A 19,043-nucleotide genomic window follows, 5' to 3' on the forward strand; every position below is an offset into this window, starting at 1 on the left:
GTCTGTCATACAGAGTGAAGTAAGTCAGAAAGAGAAAAACAAATACCGTATGCTACCACATATATATGGAATCTAAAAAAAAAAAAAAAGGTCATGAAGAACCTAGGGGCAAGACAGGAATAAAGACGCAGACCTACTAGAGAATGGGCTTGAGGACACGGGGAGGGGGAAGGGTAAGCTGGGACAAAGTGAGAGAGTGGCATGGACATATATACACTACCAAATGTAAAATAGATAGCTAGTGGGAAGCAGCCGCATAGCACAGGGAGATCAGCTCGGTGCTTTGTGACCACCTAGAGGGGTGGGATAGGGAGGGTGGGAGGGAGGGAGACGCAAGAGGGAAGTAATATGGAGATATATTTATAACTGATTCACTTTGTTATAAAGCAGAAACTAACACACCATTTTAAAGCAATTATACTCCAATAAAGGCGTTAAAAAAAAAAAGATGAAAGGGATGTTCCAAATGGATATAGCCTCAGCACCACCTCCCATATGCTTGATGTTCTTGGAAAGCTCCTGACAGACTTGACAAAGTGGGCATCCTGACGCCCAGTTAGATCCTAATAGTCGTACTGTATCGTCTCTTCTGCAATTTTCTGCTAGTGTTCTGGTACAGATGACTCTGGAATTCAGTAAACCTGGGGGTGGAAATGGGATGTCCAGGAAAGAAGATTTCCCTATGCTGTTTCTGGGCCTTGCTCACCAAAGTAAGTCTGTAGGTCTTTACTGCCTCCTCTCAGCTGAGCACAGCAAGATGGCTCTAACGCAAGTCAAGAAGTTCCCCGTATTTCCTTAGCCGACAACTTAAGTCAGAAATATGGCAATGGACCCCATCTTTATCCATTCTTCTGTTGATGGACATTTAGGTTGCTTCCATGTTCTAATGAGAACCTACTGTATAGCACAGGGAACTCTACTCAATGCTCTGTGGTGATCTAAATGGGAAGGAAATCCAAAAAGGAGGGGATATATATGTATATGTATAGCTGATTCACTCTGCTGTACAGCAGAAACTAACACAACACTGTAAAGCAACTATATTCCAATAAAAATTAAAAAGAAAAAGAAATACGGCTATATAAAACCCTGTGCCTGGCTTACTGCACGTGTGGTCTCCCCAGGGATGAAGCACGCATTGAGCTGGCCTCTTCCCAAGACTCTGCAGGTTAGAGACCAAGACCCACAAGGAAAGGGCCCATCTGTGGGATACGTAAGACTGGATCTCCAGGATGCCCTGACTTATTTGATCCTCACCCTCACCCCTTTCAGACCATGAAGGCAGGAGTTTCTGCCTCATAGCCAACACATCTCATGGAATCAAAATCAGAAAGATCAAGAGAATTCCAGAAGCACAACTTATTTCCTGAATAAACATAAAAACCTATCCTTACTCCCGTATGGCATGGGACACAATAAACTTCCTCAATTACTTAGGGTCCTAGACATAACTAAACTCACCTTTAGTGAATGCAGGTTCCTCATTAGATGGGTGATATAATTACTAAGAGGCAGGAAAGAGAATCTGGCAACAAGAGAGAGGAGGTGATTGGGAATGGGCTTTAAATGTTTGGTTTTAAATTTATCACAGAAGAGTGGTCAAGAGTATAAAGGTAAAGGATAGAGAAGAGAAAAAAATGGGGCCTGGATTTTGGAAGGTCTTGTGTGAGAGACCAGTGATGCTGAGTTATAATCCTCTGTAGCCAGCAACACGCAGGGATAGAGGAACAGGGGGAAAACCTACCCTTCCTTCTGATAAAATTCCCCAGGATCTTAAAAGGACTTGTGAAAGGAAGCAGATTAACTTTTAAGTTCAAACTTTCAGACCAAGGAGACCAAAAATAAGTCAACCTCGCCTACTCTTTGGGGCCTGTAACATTACACCCCATAATCTGAGATCTGTGGTAAATCAGTGGGAAGGTAAGAACACACTGGTGTGAGTTCTAGGTAACAAATAGGAGATCACTCAGTCATTCAACAAATATGGATTGAGCACCTACTGTGTACCAGTGCCAACTCAAACTCAGATCCTGTGCTCTTGGATGTGGCTTTAGGCAAAGAAATGTTCTTGAGGAGACAGACAGGAGACAGAACAAAACTGCTGACCCAACAGCAGGCCAGTTCATGTTCATTCATGTTTGATGCAAACAAAAGTCAGACTAAAGGGGTTTCCTGCTGAACCTGGCAGTATCTGTGCATCTTAGCAAGAATTTGGCTGGGGCATAACTTGAACAGAGAAGGGAGAACTCCGAAGTAGGCCAGGCTGATCTACTTTGGGTGGACCCGCCAGTCTCAATGCACACAAGTGTTTCTCTGCAAGGGAGGGTGTTACCATTCAGACAGTGTGTCCTGGGAGCATGAGACAGCACATACCTGGGCGGGCAGGGTTCCGTGTTACAAGCCTGGCTCATTGCTGGAGGACGGTGGACCATATCACACAAGGAGTCGTTGACCGTCTGCTGGGTCTGGATGTGTAAGCACACTGCAATGGCTTCTTGATGGCCTGGAGGTTGGAAAGAGAAAAAGTGCAAATGACTTAAAATAACTCATTGTGGGGAAAAAAGAAAACAGGGTCTTGAGACTTCTCATTCTTAAGCTACTGCCCTTTTGACCATATTATGTGGCTGCAGGCTGAATTTCAGGGTACACGTGGAGCAAACGACTTTGCATTTTGCAAAGTCTCCCAGTCTTTGATATTCTCTCCATCACCTTTTAAACTCAGTCCCGCTACCGTCCCTCCCCCAAATATACTCACTTTAAGCCATTAAGGAACATCCCGACTCCCCATCCACCTTCAGACTGATCTGCATTCCAAATATACTCAAAGCTAGGAGTTCCCTCAAGTGAATCATCAAAGTGTTCCTTCCAAACATATACAATAATTTCCCTAAGAGGAATTTTCACATCAGCTCCTAAAGAATAACACTTTCTTTATATCATTGAATATGTGCTAAATTTGATGCATAACCCTTATTAAAATTTTCATTAGAGTTGGAGTTCCTGTTCACTAATACTATCATTAGTAATATTTCTATTACTAGCAAAAACAACAGCAATGCCTCCCGTTGGGAAAATGATTTGCAGTGTATGAAGTGCTTTCAAATACATTATTTGAGCCCACTATAATCTTGTGAGGTCAAAAGAATGGTATCATTATCTCCAGTTTATTAATTTAATCATAAGGAAACAGTTGAGAGAGAAATGAAGACCGCAAAAGAGTGGTAGATTCAAAACTGAAAATCAGATTTCCTGCTTCCTAATTCAGTGGTCTTTCTTTTGTACCCGAGGGATTCCAAAATGCAATACAGCCAACCAGCTTCCCTGTTCAAATATGAACTTTCACAGGCACATTTTTCCTTTGAGGCTAGACAGGTCTGTCTGACCCCAAAGCCCATGTCTCAACCACTCTTCTTTTTTTGTTGAGACAAAAAAAAAAATTATTGGAAAATCAGAACTGAACAAAATATAAATGAAACTTTTGATGAAAAAAATCAAATGAAAATTGTAATAGCGACTGACTATGCTATTTGAAATACGCAAATGTATTCAGTTTCATGCAAAAATGTGTGTTCCATTATGTTATAAGATTGTGGTTCTTTTTCCAAATGCCATGTTTCAATTCAACCATTTTACAATATTTCGCAGAATGCAGTACAGGCCAAAAGTATGTACAAAATATGTATTTGAGATGTTCGGTTCTTTTCACTAAATTTTCTTTTGCTTTCTTCAGTTGTAATCTTATGCTCCTGTCCATGGCAGGATGCAGTCTTAAATCTCCATGCATCTTCCATGAACCTTTTTCTTTTTTTAAATAAACACTGGCTAACCTGAAATACAAGGAGACACTGCTACAACATCACACCTTGGGTTCTCACCAGCAAATGTCAAACTTTCTTAGTGATTTTACAGGGACACAGATGTTCATTTTCTAGCAGGTTTCATTTCTTTTTAATCTGAGAAAAATTCAGTTATCTTTCACATATATTTTAATTTGTAATCAAAATTATTTAGAAACTACACTTAGAGACTATTTTGGAACGCTTTCTGGAGATTGAGGGGGTGAGTCTGAAAGCACCAAAGTTATCTCATTTTAACCATTTTGATGGAATTTCACAACATTTGTGACAAATCTTTGGGTCATATAGCAACTTTACTCAAAAAAAAAATAAAAGTTTAATAGGCGATTTAGGATACTTATTGAGGTAGAATGCATTTTCCAAAGACGGCCACGAGAATATCTCCCTTCCCACGTACTGGACCTACAACATGACTTCAACACTTTTCATTTCAAGAGGTTTGAGCAAACCTTTATCCTCAAAAGTAAAAATTATAAAAATAAGTTTACTTCATCTTATACTTAAAATGTGGATAGTAATCACAAATATGCATTTAGAAGTCATAAAATAAATCAAGTGTTGAAATTTCGATGTAATTTTTGTAATAAATTCCTTTGGTAGCATGAGGCAACATCCTTCACTTCACATTTGACTTCTACAATGTCATAGTAAGAAGGTTGTTTTTCTTTGGCAAAAAAATATCCAAAGCCTACATCAAGAAATGAATTCATAATTAAAGGGTAAAAACACAGACTCTATGAGGGGAAGCAGAGCCAATAAATGAGCTAATACATTCCCTTTTGTTGGTTTAAGGTTAGTTTGAGTTGGATTTCTTGCAAACAAATCTTGACAAATTCAACATGCCAAGTAACGTCACACACACACACACACACCCAGTAAGAAATACCTGGAGCAATAAAAAAATCTATAGTCAGAACCTTTAAGATGACACCCACTATTTAACATATCAAATTATTTTTCAAAGTGGGAAAGTGATTTGAATAAGAAAATTATGTTGATAAAATAACCAAATAGCCTTGGCCCTTAGAAACAGATGTAATATGCTCTTTTTAAGCACCAGTGGAACATTAACAAAAATTGATCCTATATGAGTCTATAAAGAAAACTGCACTAAATTCCAAAAGCCCAAAATTATGCAAGTAACATTCTTGACCATAATAGAGTACAACTATAAATGAATAATAAACTATTAACCCACCCCCCAATCCAAACATTAGAATTTTTTAAAAGTCATTTCCTATAAAACTCCTAGGTCAAAAAGAGTGACTAGGTTACACATTATTTGTGACAAGAAAAAAGAGAAGAGGAAGCCTTAAAGCAACTTGAGACTAGATGAACATCTCTTCATAATGGTTTTAATATCATGAAATAGATGACTTTTTTCCAAGAAAATCTAAATTATGAAATTCACTTTAAAATTAAGACCTTGTATATAACAATAAGCAGGGGGGAAACTTGAAAATGATGTTAAAGATCCAGCCACAATGCTCCCCCCCTCAATCCTGCCCCCAAGAGGGAAAAGCAAGAACTGAATTTAGACAGTTGTAGGAACAAATTCTTTCAAACTTTTTAAACAGATAGCATCTATGATATGAACTATTTAAAATTATTGAAAGGTATGGAAAACTCCAATTCATCTCACAAGACTAGTACAAACCTGATGACAAAAATCTATAAAAGAAAAAAAAACCCAGATCTACTTCATATAGTGTTGCCTTATACAATGCTATATGACAGATGCAAGCCTAGGGCCATATTGAAAAGAACAGTTAGCATAGGTTTTTCCCTCTGCTGATTAGCCAGTATGATAGAATAAATACTACTATGAACTCCCAGGTAATGAAAAAAAGTAGAACCATAATATGGTATGGACCCAGAGGAGTGCCATTTTGGTATGAAAATGCAAGTTTTATAGCACTCCAAATAGGTGAGTTCTTTTTAGGAGCCAGGTGAGGAGACAGCTGGTAAAAATTAAGGACTGTTGAAAGCCATTTGGCCTTATGAAGGGCATCATAAACATCACTGGAGCCTGAAAGGAAGTGACCAATTATATCAAGAGTAGCTGGAAGAAACTACAGCTAGAGGCCTGTTATGATTTGAAGGGATTTGAAGAGAACAAAACAGCTATTGCTGATGTACCATGTCGGGAACACATCTCCATGGGAAGTATGCTAAAATGAGCCCATAGTGGGCCAAATCAGCTTGCAGTCCTACTTTCCCATTTGCAGGAAGGCATTCTTGTACTCCACCACGCTCAATAGATGACACCTACGTGCATCAATATCATTCATACATGCATGGAAAACCCTAAATTAAATACTAGCACACTGTAATCAAGTCAAAATTATCATAAAAGAATACTACATGTGACCTCAAACAACTGGGCATTCACATACAAAATCACTCACACACAAATATTCACACACACTCAAACAGAAACAACCAGATAGGAACTTCCTGCGATCAAGCAGATAAACCCACCTACCCTCACATCCATCCTCGCCTTTCCCTTGCCAGTTTCCATTAGGAGCTGCTCCTCCAACTATCTGAGACTGAGCTCCACAACCAGGCTTTGAATTTCACTCCCTTGCATCTTAGGACATTTGTTGATACTTTGCCTTTTGCTTTCATTCTGGAACTTTCTCCTTGCCTTTTTTTGTGTGTGTGTATTTTTATTTTATTTTATTTTATTTTATTTTTAACATCTTTATTGGAGTATAATTGCTTTACAATGTTGTGTTAGTTTCTGCCGTATAACAAAGTGAATCAGCTATATGTATACATATATCCCCATATCCCCTCCCTCTTGCATCTCCCTCCCACCCTCCCTATCCCACCCCTCTAGGTGGTCACAAAGCACCGAGCTGATCTCCCTGTGCTATGCGGCTGCTTCTCACTATCTATTTTACATTTGGCAGTGTGTATATGTCCACGCCACTCTCTCACTTAGTCCCAGCTTACCCTTCCTCCTCCCCACGTCCTCAAGTCCATTTTCTACGTCTGTGTCTATATTCCTGTCCTGCCCCTAGGTTCTTCAGATCCTTTTTTTTTTTTTTTTTAAATTCCATATATATGTGTTAGCATACAGTGTTTGTTTTTCTCTTTCTGACTTACTTCACTCTGTATGACAGACTCTAGGTCCATCCACCTCACCACAAATAACTCAACTGCGTTTCTTTTTATGGCTGAGTAATATTCCATTGTACATGTGCCACATTTTCTTTATCCATTCATCTGTCGATGGACACTTAGGTTGCTTCTGTGTCCTAGCTATTGTAAATAGAGCTGCAATAAACGCTGTGGTACATGACTCTTTTTGAACTATGGCTTTATCAGGGTATATGCCCAGTAGTGGGATTGCTGGATTGTATGGTAGTTCTATTTTTAGTTTTTTAAGGAATGTCCATACTGTTCTCCATAGTGGCTTTATCAATTTACATTCCCACCAAGAGTGCAAGAGGGTTCCCTTTTCTCCACACCCTCTCCAGCATTTATTGTTTGTAGATTTTTTGGTGATGGCCATTCTGGCCAATGTGAGGTGACACATTGTAGTTTTGATTTGTATTTCTCTAATGATTAGTGATGTTGAGCATCCTTTCATGTGTTTGTTGGCAATCTGTATATCTGCTTTGGAGAAATGTCTATTTAGGTCTTCTGCCCATTTTTGGATTGGGTTGTTTGTTTTTTGGACATTGAGCTGCATGAGCTGCTTGTATATTTTGGAGATTAATCCTTTGTCAGTTGCTTCATTTGCAAATATTTTCTCCCATTCTGAGGGTTGTCTTTTCGTCTTGTTTATGGTTTCCTCTGCTATGCAAAAGCTTTGAAGTTTCATTAGGTCACATTTGTTTTTGTTTTTATTCCCATTGCTCTAGGAGGTGGGTCAAAAAGGATCATGCTGTGATTTATGTCCTAGAGTGTTCTGCTTATGTTTTCCTCTAAGAGTTTTATAGTGTCTGGCCTTACATTTGGGTCTTTAATCAGTTTTGAGGTTATTTTTGTGTATGGTGTTAGGGAGGGTTCAAACTTCATTCTTTTACATGTAGCTGTCCAGTTTTTCCAGCACCACTTATTGAAGAGGCTGTCTTTTCTCCATTGTATATTCTTGCCTCCTTTATCAAAGATAAGGTGACCATACATGCGTGAGTTTATCTTTGTGCTTTCTATCCTGTTCCACTGATCCATATTCTGTTTTTGTGCCAGTACCATACTGTCTTGATTACTGTAGCTTTGTGGTATAGTTTGAAGTCGGGGAGCCTGATTCCTCCAGCTCTGTTTTTCTTTCTCAAGATTGCCTTGGCTATTCAGGGTCTTTTGTGTTTCCATACAAATTGTGATATTTTTTGTTCTAGTTCTGTGAAAAATGCTACTGGTAGTTTGATAGGGATTGCACTGAATCTGTAGATTGTTTTGGGTAGTATAGTCATTTTCACAATGTTGATTCTTCCAATCCAAGAACATGGTATATCTCTCCATCTGTTTGTATCATCTATAATTTCTTTCATCAGTGTCTTATAGTTTTCTGAGTACAAGTCTCTTGTCTACTTAGGTAGGTTTATTACTAGGTATTTTATTCTTTTTGTTGCAATGGTAAATGGGAGTGTTTCCTTAATTTCTCTTTCAGATTTTTCATCATTTGTGTATAGGAATGCAAGAGATTTCTGTGCATTAAATTTGTATCCTGCTACTTTACCAAATTCATTGATTAGCTCTAGAAGTTTTCTGGTAGCATCTTTAGGATTCTCTATGTATAGTATCATGTCATCTGCAAACAGTGACAGCTTTACTTCTTCTTTTCCGATTTGGATTCCTTTTATTGTGGCTAAAACTTCCAAAACTATGTTGAATAACAGTGGTGAGAGTGGGCAACCTTGTCTTGTTCCTGATCTAAGTGGAAATGGTTCAGTTTTTCACCATTGAGAATGATGTTGGCTGTGGGTTTGTCATATATGGCCTTTATTATGTTGAGGTAAGTTCCCTCAGTGCCTACTTTCTGGAGGGTTTTTATCATAAATGAGTGTTGAATTTTGTCAAAAGCTTTCTCTGCATCTATTGAGATGATCATATGGTTTTTCTCCTTCAATTTGTTAATATGGTGTATCACATTGATTGATTTGCATTTACTGAAGAACCCTTGTAATCCTGGGATAAACCCCACGTGATCATGTTGTATGATCCTTTTAATGTGCTGTTTCATTCTGTTTGCTAGTATTTTGTTGAGGACTTTTGCCTCTATGTTCATTAGTGATATTGGCCTGTAGCTTTCTTTCTTTGTTACATCTTTGTATGGTTTTGGTATTAGGGTGATGGTGGCCTCGTAGAATGAGTTTGGGAGTGTTCCTCCCTCTGCTATACTTTGGAAGAGTTGGAGAAGTAAAGGTGTTAGCTCCTCTAAATGTTTGAGAGAATTCGCCTGTGAAGCCATCTGGTCCTGGGCTTTTGTTTGTTGGAAAATTTTAAATCACAGCCTCAATTTCAGTGCTTGTGATTGGTCTGTTTATATTTTCTATTTCTTCCTGGTTCAGTCTCAGGAGATTGTGCTTTTCTAAGAATTTGTCCATTTCTTCCAGGTTGTCCATTTTACTGGCATATAGTTGCTTGTAGTAGTCTCTTATGATGCTTTGTATTTCTGCAGTGTCAGTTGCAACTTCTCCTTTTTCATTTCTAATTCTGTTGATTTGAGTCTTCTCCCTTTTTTTCATGATGAGTCTGGCTAATGATTTATCAATTTTGTTTATCTTCTCAAAGAACCAGCTTTTAGTTTTATTGATCTTTGCTATTGTTTCCTTCATTTCTTTTTCATTTATTTCTGATCTGATTTTTATGATTTCTTTCTTTCTGCTAACTTTGAGGGGGTTTTGTTCTTCTTTCTCTAATTGCTTTAGGTGTAAGGTTAGGTTGTTTACTTGAGATTTTTCTTGTTTCTTAAGGTAGGATTGTATTGTTATAAACTTCCCTCTTAGAACTGCTTTTGCTGCATCCCATAGGTTTTGGGTCATCGTGTTTTCATTGTCATTTGTTTCTAGGTATTTTTTGATTTCCTCTTTGATTTCTTCAGTGTTCTTGGTTATTTAGTAGTGTATTGTTTAGCCTCCATGTGTTTGTATTTTTTACAGATTTTTTACTGTCACTGATATCTAGTCTCATAGCACTGTGGTCCGAAAAGATACTTGATACAATTTCAATTTTCTTAAATTTACCAAGGCTTGATTCATGACCCAAGATATGATCTCTCCTGGAGAAAGTTCCACGAGCACTTGAGAAGAAAGTGTATTCTGTTGTTTTTGGATGGAATGTCCTATAAATATCAATTAAGTCCATCTTGTTTAATGTGTCATCTAAAGCTTGTGTTTCCTTATTTATTTTCATTTTGGATGTTCTGTCTATTGGTGAAAGTGGGGTGTTAAAGTCCCCTACTATGATTGTGTTACTGTCAATTTCCCCTCTCCTTGCCTTTTAAATGCACCCAAGGCTCTCTGTCATTAAATGACAGCACACACACACACCTCTCCCTTAACCCACTGTTCCTTCTAGCCTTCTACCTCTCTCTGTTTTCTTTATCATAAGTTTTGCCACCAGAAAATCGAATCTATTCATTTCCATTTCATCACCTATCACTCTCCTCCATCCTTTCAAGTCTGACTTCGTCTCCACCACTCCATGGAACTGACCCTCTAAGTCATCAGTGACTTCCCCTTGCTGGACCTGGTGCTGATTCTCAGTTTACCTCACTTCACCTCTCAGTGGCCCCAACGCAGCCAACTCCGGTTCCCACCACACCACTCCCTCTTGGTTTTGCTCCTATCTGGCTGACCTCTTCATTGCATTGACTTTTGTGGCTCAGTATCCTCCACCCAGCCAGCGGATGTTGAATTTCCTCAGCGCTCATTCTTAGACCCTCCCCACGGCTCACAGGTGTTCTCTTCCTGAAGATCTGCATCCATGCCCCTGGCTTCAATTCTCCCCATACACAGATGACTCATAAATGTATATTTCCAGACTAGATCTTGCCACTTTGCTTCAGATTCACACATTCAACTGTCTCTTTAGCATCTCCATTTGGAAGTCTAAAGGCACTTTAAAATCATTATGTCCAAACTGAAATCATGATTTCTTTCTGCCAAACTGGACCGCCTGTCAGCACTCATCATCTCAGAAAAGAATCTTAGGACTCAGACCTGCCACCTCACTCCCACTGGCCCACTCCACTGACAGACTTTTTCCCTTCTCAACATCTCTCAAAGTCACCTGCTCACTCCATCTCCATCATCATCACCACCACTTCAGCCCAAGCTCTTGCCTGGACCAGGCAAAAGCTTCCTTGATGGTCCCTCTTACATCTGCTATGAACCCTTCTAATCCCTTTTTTTACAATACAACCGGACTAACCTTTTTGAAATAAATAAACATTTGATCATTAACTCCCACTTTAATGACTTGAATGGCTTCTCATTGATCTTGGGATAAAGACCCAAATCAACACGGCCGGTAAGGCCTTAACTGTCTGGCCCCTGCAGTCCTCTCTAGCGTCATCTCACATTAAACTCCGTCTTTCTCAGTACCCCAGCTGTGCCCGACTTCTTCAGCTCCTGGAATGTCCCATGTGCCCTCCTGCCACGTAGGGCCCTTCCACATGATCTTTTTTCTGCTGGAAATTCTCTTTGTACCACCATCTCCAATCTCTCTTTTGCTTAATTAATTCCTCATCTTTCAGATTTAAGTTCGAGTGTAATTGTTCTTAGGGAAGCTTTCCCTGACTTCCCTAATTAGGTCAAATTCCTCCTATTATATGCTTTCATAGCACCACATACTTCTTCTGTAGCTGCTATAACCAGCTGTAACTTTACATACATGTGTGTGTGTGATTATGTGAGTAACACATTTCCCTCACTAGATTTGAGTTCCAAAGGTAGGAACTACTGAGTCCCTATCACCTAGGCAAGTGCTTGGCACAAAGAAACGTGCACTAAATATTTATAGGATGTTGTTTTTGAATGAAACAATAGAGAGATTCCTGCTAATGTCAAGACCAAGGCAAAGTTGGCATTATCCACATTATTTGCTATCGTTTTTGAAATTCTGGACAATGCAGTAAGATATAAAACATAAACAAGATAAATAACTACTGGAAATAGAAAGAGAAAAATCATCATTAATTGCAGATGATTATTTACTTGAAGAATTCAAAAGAATGCACTAGGAAACTGTTAGATGCATTAAGGGCTTCAGCAGTTTAGTCAGATTTTTTTTAAAAAGGGGAAAAAACAGTATTCTAATATAAGATGAATAACCTATTATTATTATATTATAAACCAATCATCCCACCAACATTTATTATATACCATGTGTCAGGCACTGTGATTAAACATCTCTCCAACAAAACCTTGTTTAAGAATCACAGTTAATTTCGTTTCTTTTTTATGGCTGAGTAATATATGGGGATATATGTATATGTATAGCTGATTCACTTTGTTATAAAGCAGAAACTAACACACCATTGTAAAGCAATTATACTCCAATAAAGATGTTAAAAAAAAAAAAGAATCACAGTTAATCCTTTCATTAATCCTAATAAGGTAGATATGGCTCTTCTCATTTCACAAAAATAAACCTCTACAAACTTAAATAACTAGCCCAAAGGGAGTGGCAGAACTAGGGTTCAAAAATGGGGCCAGGCCTCAAAGTCCAGGTGTATGCTACTAGCTTGTGCTTTTAGAAAATACAAGGGTGAAAATGAAAGGTCATAAATGCAACAAATAATATAAGATACCAAAGAAAACTTTAGTGAGGAATGTTTATGATGTAGTAAATTACAAAACCTTACCAGAGGGTATTAAAAACGTAAGCATAACTTCTAGAATGTACATGTATGTACACACGCACACATACACACACACACATACACACACAAACACAATGCTGTATACATACATACATACACACACTCTGGAAGATGGAAATTGAATATGTCTGCATGCTTCATACTTTTGGGAATTGAAAAAGAATTCTCTGTTGCCACTCCAGTATGAAAGCAGATTTGTAAAACGTTCTTAATCATCAGTAATGACAACAAACGGATTTACGTTTATTTCCTGTATGATGTGAAGGCAAGTTAGAATATACAAATACACAATATCAGGATGTGACCGAAAGTTTATCTTTTTGGAAATCTATAATTTGCGTATCTTATTTTTCTACCAGAAACAGGAATGTTGAAGAAATAACTATATGCCTGTGGAAATTCTACTTTCCTGTGGTTTTCAGACACTGCAGACTTACCCTCCCTATTATCCAGGGTGAGGGTTAAAAACCCACATTCAAAACCACACATAAGTGGACTTGTAGAGGCCAAGCCTCTAAAACCACATTAAAATGGATCACAGAGAGGCAAGTATCACTGCCTATAAGTAATGCAGTAGAGACAGTAAAGCCGAAATAATCAAAAGCTGCACTCCATCAGGACAAGGACTGTGCCTTCATTTTATACCCTGATATTGAGCCCAGAAGCAAGTGCACAGCATGGAGTCTAGCGCAGAGCAGGTGTCCGGTTTCCTGCATTTACAGAGGATTTTATAATCCTCCAAGCTTTCCAGTTTTTATAGAATTTAGTTATGTATTTAAAAGGAAATTTTAAGCTTGAACCCAAGAAATTAAAAACATTACTTTTTACAAAGTTAAGAAGCTTATTATAAGCGCTGACGGTTCAATCAACCCTCTCTAAAGAACGACAATTAAGCTGTTCGTTTTCTGTTTTGGACTGTGTGATGCCCTCTGATCCTCAGCTTCCCCAACTGTAAAATTTGGGTTAGTGGTATCCAAGGTTCATCTTAATGATACAATTCTGAATTACACAACTCAAGGCACCCTCACAAGGCTAAATTCTGTTTAACTGAAAGTTGAAAGATTACCAAGTTGAGAGCTATTAACATTTGTAAAATGCGTTCCAGATAAACAGGAGGATGTCGGAAACAAATGGACACATTCCCATCAACCATCTGAATACTGAAATGCATTTCTAACATGTGCAAGGCATTTTTCTCCTCACAATAGGCCAAAAGGTCCACAGTGCCCATAAGGATAAACTGAATTAGTCAAGTTTCACAAAAACTTTTATGTTTTAAACAGATCCTGGTCATGCTATTACTCCTAAGTATATACCCAAGAGAAATGAAGACATATGTCCATACAAAAATGTGAACATGAATGTTCAGAGCAGTATTTTTCATAATACCAAAGACATGCGAATAATCCAAATTCTAACTGATGAATGGATAAATGTGATACAGCCATACAGTGGAATAGTATTCAGTCCTAAAAAGAAATGAAGTACTGACTTACACTACAACATGAATGAACACTGAAAACACACTAAATTAAAGAAAGGGGTCACAGAAGATCGCTTATTGTGTGATTCTATTTATATGAAATGTCCAGAATAAATAGAAAGTAGATTAGTAGTTGCCAGAGGCTGCTGCTAGCAGGGAAATGGGGGCTTGAGGGAAAATGGGGAGTGATTTCTTAAGGATACAGGGTTCTTTTGGGGGGGAAAGTGTTCTAAAACTGATTGTGATGATGGCTGCACAACTTGGTGGAATATACTTAAAAACACCAAATTGTATACTTTAAATATGTAAATCGTATGGTATGTGAATTAATATCTTAATAAAGTTGTTACCAAAAAAATAGAAAATCATTCCAGGGGGTCCAGGCATCCTGGAGGTGGAAACTAGGGCTCTCTTAGTGGACACTGGGAACACAGCAGATCCTAACATTTTGGCATCAGGCTCCAAAAATGAGGTCTAATAGACTCTCCCAACTGAATCAGAATTTACCTGGTCAATTTTCCTTGGTCAACTCCTAGTGGCCTGTTGAGTTCCAAGGACCCAACAAGCCATATTTTCCCATCTGGAGAGGGCCTTCCCAGTCAGGAAAAGAACTGAAGTCAAGGATGACAGAGTACTAGATGCAACAGTAATTCTATCAATGGCAGTATTTAAAAGCCTGAGATTAACACAGTAGCTTTGGGGTATGCAAGCAATAGCAGGGCTTACTTCTGCTCTCATAATGAAAGACAAAGCTCCAAGTCTCTGGTGAAAATACAGCAATGTAGTGGCTCAGAAGTGGTAGAGATAGCTGCATTTTGTAGTCATGTAGTAGAAAGTTCCAGACATCTATAATTGCAATTGAATAGAAGAACATTTTTGCATCCCAGTGACTATCTCCAGAGGGTTTCCCCAGATTCATCAAGAAAGTACTAGCTCCCAGATTGCCAAGGGCATATCAGTCTTAAGGTTTCCAAGATATAAGAAAAGACGTGTCCAGGACCCTGAACCCAGAGGGAGCAGGAGTTAGGTTTTGGGGCAACAGCAGACATGTGGCAGTGTGCAGGTAACTGAGACTTACGTGCCCGGAAGGGAAGAGACATAGCAGACATTTAGGGTCCAAGTGAACCAGGTTAAATTCCTGGCTAGTTGGGATGGGCTTCTAGGAACCAGGGAGAAGCAAGTAAGAGATAGAGAGAATCTGGAGGCAGATAAGGGTTCTTCTCCTAACTTGCACATGTGTACCTCCAGGCAAAAGGCAGTAGCTTAGCTGAAACCTGGGGGTAAAGCACACACCACCTCATCTGGGTTTATTGACAGGCTGGTGTCTAGGATAGGTGGGTTGACAGGTTGATTAGACAAGAAAGGAGAAAGACAGATACCACGAAGTCGCAGTGATTGGATGGCAAGGATTGAGAATGTACTCAAGAGCCTGAGGGGCAAAAGAGGAGAGGCTCGGGCACAATGACTGGTCCATGAGCTCTAAGACACGATCGCGAGCTCCTAGTAATGGGCGCGGGGCCGCCAGGAAGAGTGGAGCCTGCTCTTGAGCCAACTGCCTCCTAAGGCAATAGCTTCCTTATCTTTTCCACCATTGGCTGGGACTGAAGTCAGAGCATTTCTAGCCCCCAACTTTAGCCATGACAGCTGGCAGGAAGGCGCAGTCAGGAGTCAGTGATAGGATGTCAGGGGCCTGGATTCCTGATGAGATGAGTCTCTTTCATGTTAGTAGAGGATCTAGGTTTCCCATTGATTATTTCTGTCTTTTTCCTTCCAACAGAGAAAGAATGACTATCTGGACTCCCGCCCCCTGCTCATCCACTCCCTTTTGGATCCTGGAATGCTTAAGACACCTTGGGGCCAACTTCCACCCCAGTGGGGTCCCCTGACTATATTACCACTTCCTAATCCTAACAGGGTCCCCTGGCTATGCGTGTTACCCCACACATACACACACATAAATCATGGTGATCAGTGTGCTCTGCACTGGTTTCTGGTCCAATGTGCAGGTATGGACCTAAATATTTTCTGAGGATGGCTTCTGACCAAGAGTTGCATCAGATAGGGCAATCCCAGGCTGCCTCAATCTGTAATTCTGCTTTATGCACAAGATTGCCTTAACTAATCATTTCTGCATTTTCCTATTTATTCTCTATTAATCAGTGACCTCTCGCTCCATCTCAGTTAGGCGGATGCTTAGGCCAAGGAGCATAGGCTACAGTGCCACTAGTCCTTTATCTTTCTAGAATAATCACGATGAAAACTGAAACAAAGACAAGGCATAGTTTTCAATTATTCAACCTTAACCTCCTTTTGACTTCTGCTAATTTGCATATTTGGCTTAACCGATTTAGTGATTTCTCAAACCACCCGCAATGCAAGACCTAACTGTCCCTTAAACAAAAAAATCACATACCTCCCAAACACGTGGCGGTGCAAGGGGTGAACCCAGCATACTCCCAGTCGTAAATCATCTCACTGTCCTGCTCCTGCTGGGAGGCGGCCAGCTCACGGGAGATGGGGCTCTCATCGCAGGGTTCCAGGTGGCAGGGCCGCTCAGTGGGCGGCTGGGGGCCTTCACACTCTTCCTCGGGTAGCTCAGTCTCCGTCTGCGTGAACGTCAGGAGCACGCGGCACTTCACCTCTCGCACCTGAACGCCTGGCCCACACGTGGTGCTGCAGGCGGACCAGGGCTCCGGAATGAACCTGCGCGAAACGGGGGAGCCCCGGGTGGGGGGAGGACACGGGCAATCATTCAAGAGAGGCCACAAAAGGAGTGACAAGCATTCTATGAAGGAAAAAAGTAACTTCATCCAGAGGGAATTCAATATGTTTGGAATGCTGTCCTTTTGTTGGTGCTCAAAAATGTGTCGTTGACAAATGTTCCAACCCCGTCAGCCACGGAAAGAAATTTGCACCAGAGATACACTGAACTTTTGTACCCATTTTATAATTCAAATTCTGTGCTCTGACCTTTGCAGATCATCACTAAAAGGTTTTCTTTAAGGTCTGGTAATAAGTAAACCATTGTGTAGAGGTCATTTCTACTCTGATTTCTTTTATAATATGGACATGTTCACCAGTATTTATTCAAGAAATCTTTATTGAGCTTACCCTTTCTTAACAGGCAGAGTTTTATTAAAATGTCTCGATATTTAGGAGCTAAACTGTAGGATAACAAATGCTTTCTGAAGAGTGGATGAAGCTTTAATATTCGTTTCTATTTAATATATAAATACACAAAACTTCTGAATCTTCTTGAAAATATCCCAGGTGTTGCCCAACCTGACTGAGTAAAGCATTTATTTCTTATCCTGAATCATTATCCACTAAATCATAGGGTGTCACCCTTTGGTCTGTAGACCAAAGGCCTACAAAGGTCAAATCCAGCCTACCTGTTAAGAATGATTTTTATAGTTTTCAATGGCTGGGGGGAAAAAAAGAAGGATAATATTTTGTGTCATGTGAAAATGACATAAAATTCAATGTGTGTCCATAATTAAAGATTTATTGGAATACAGCCATGGTCACTTGTTCACCCATCGTTTATGGCTGCTTTTGTGTTACACGGCAGAGCTGAGTATTTGCAATATAGACTGTTTGGTCTGCAAAACCTAAAATATTTATTATCTGGCTCTTTACAGAAAATGTTTACTGATTCCTGCACTGAATTTAAAACATAGATTCAATAGGGACATATATTTTAAAGATACTCTGAAGGAACATTTGCATCATAACATATTAACAAGTAATAGGCTGGAAAGAGTGCTGTAATAGAATAAGTCTGGGAAACTTTGCTTTCAATAAGGTTGTATAGGTTTATTTACTGCAAATCTTTTCCAAAAACTATGCTATGAATGCATACCATACATATTTAAGAGGGGAATATGATGTGCATCATTTCCTAAATTTAAGTGAATATACGCCTCTATTCATGGGATAATGTTGTACTAATTAACTTCAGAAAATGCTGCTGAGATGTTTGCTTAAAATGCAGTTCCAAGGCTTAATGTTTAAAATCTCAGAATGATATGGTTACAAGGGTCTCTCAGAGTCATCTAAGCTTCTTTCCCTAGATAAGGTTTCATTACAGTTGTACACAATAGCACATACAAATCAGCAGAATTGAAACACTATTGCTCTAGATGAGCCCAATAAAGAATATCAGTAACTCCTCCCTTATCAATATCAATAAGAATATCAATAACTCCTCCCTTTCTGCATTTTGTTTCCTGGGTTGAAAATTGTTAGTGGGAAACTCTATTCTCTAATCTTCATTTTCCATGAAAGGTTTTGCTTAACTTCTCAGTATGGAGTGGTATTGGAGTAATATTTGCATGTTTACTCTCTTCTTTGCTTGCTGCTTTCCCACGGTAGAACTGGAAAGGAGGAGACTGATTAAATTTAAGATGATGCATCCATACAATGTAATAAGATGAGGTCATTTAAAAGAAGGAGGTGAGTCTATGTGATTGATAAGGAACAGTCTTCTCTTGAAGACTGTTAAATGAAATAAGTATGGGATATATATACTATGATCTTTTGTCTGAATACACAAAAGGGCATATATATACATATATAGTGTATATACTATATATATAGTATATATTGATAGCTATATGTCTATATATGCTGATTTACGTATAATTTCTCTATAATTTCTCTTTTCAGGAAGCAATTGCAAGAGTTGGGAACTGGAGTGTGTAGAGGGAGGCTTTTACTTTTTGTTTTGCAGCTTTAAAAGGTTTGAACTTTCTAACCATATGAAGACGGTACTTCTATGATCATTAATATTTTTCCCTTTTCGCCTTTGTAATAAAAACTTAAAATTTGGGATTATGTTTTAATGGGAAGTAGATTTTTT

The 19,043-nt window shown here is 39.0% G+C and overlaps 1 protein-coding gene across 1 annotated transcript in view; it reads right to left on the bottom strand.

The window, feature by feature from the left end:
* Window positions 1-19,043, bottom strand: part of ADAMTSL3 (ADAMTS like 3) — a 389,643-nt gene that overhangs the window by 123,288 nt on the left and 247,312 nt on the right. The window contains exons 16-17 of the mRNA XM_057543842.1: window positions 16,596-16,885; window positions 2,374-2,503 (exon numbers count right to left, since the gene is read on the bottom strand). Of these exons, the coding sequence (XP_057399825.1) occupies window positions 2,374-2,503; window positions 16,596-16,885 (420 nt within the window). The remainder of the gene's footprint in view (window positions 1-2,373; window positions 2,504-16,595; window positions 16,886-19,043) is intronic.

This window comes from Balaenoptera acutorostrata, chromosome 3, assembly GCF_949987535.1.
Source record: "Balaenoptera acutorostrata chromosome 3, mBalAcu1.1, whole genome shotgun sequence".
NCBI lineage: Eukaryota > Metazoa > Chordata > Mammalia > Artiodactyla > Balaenopteridae > Balaenoptera > Balaenoptera acutorostrata.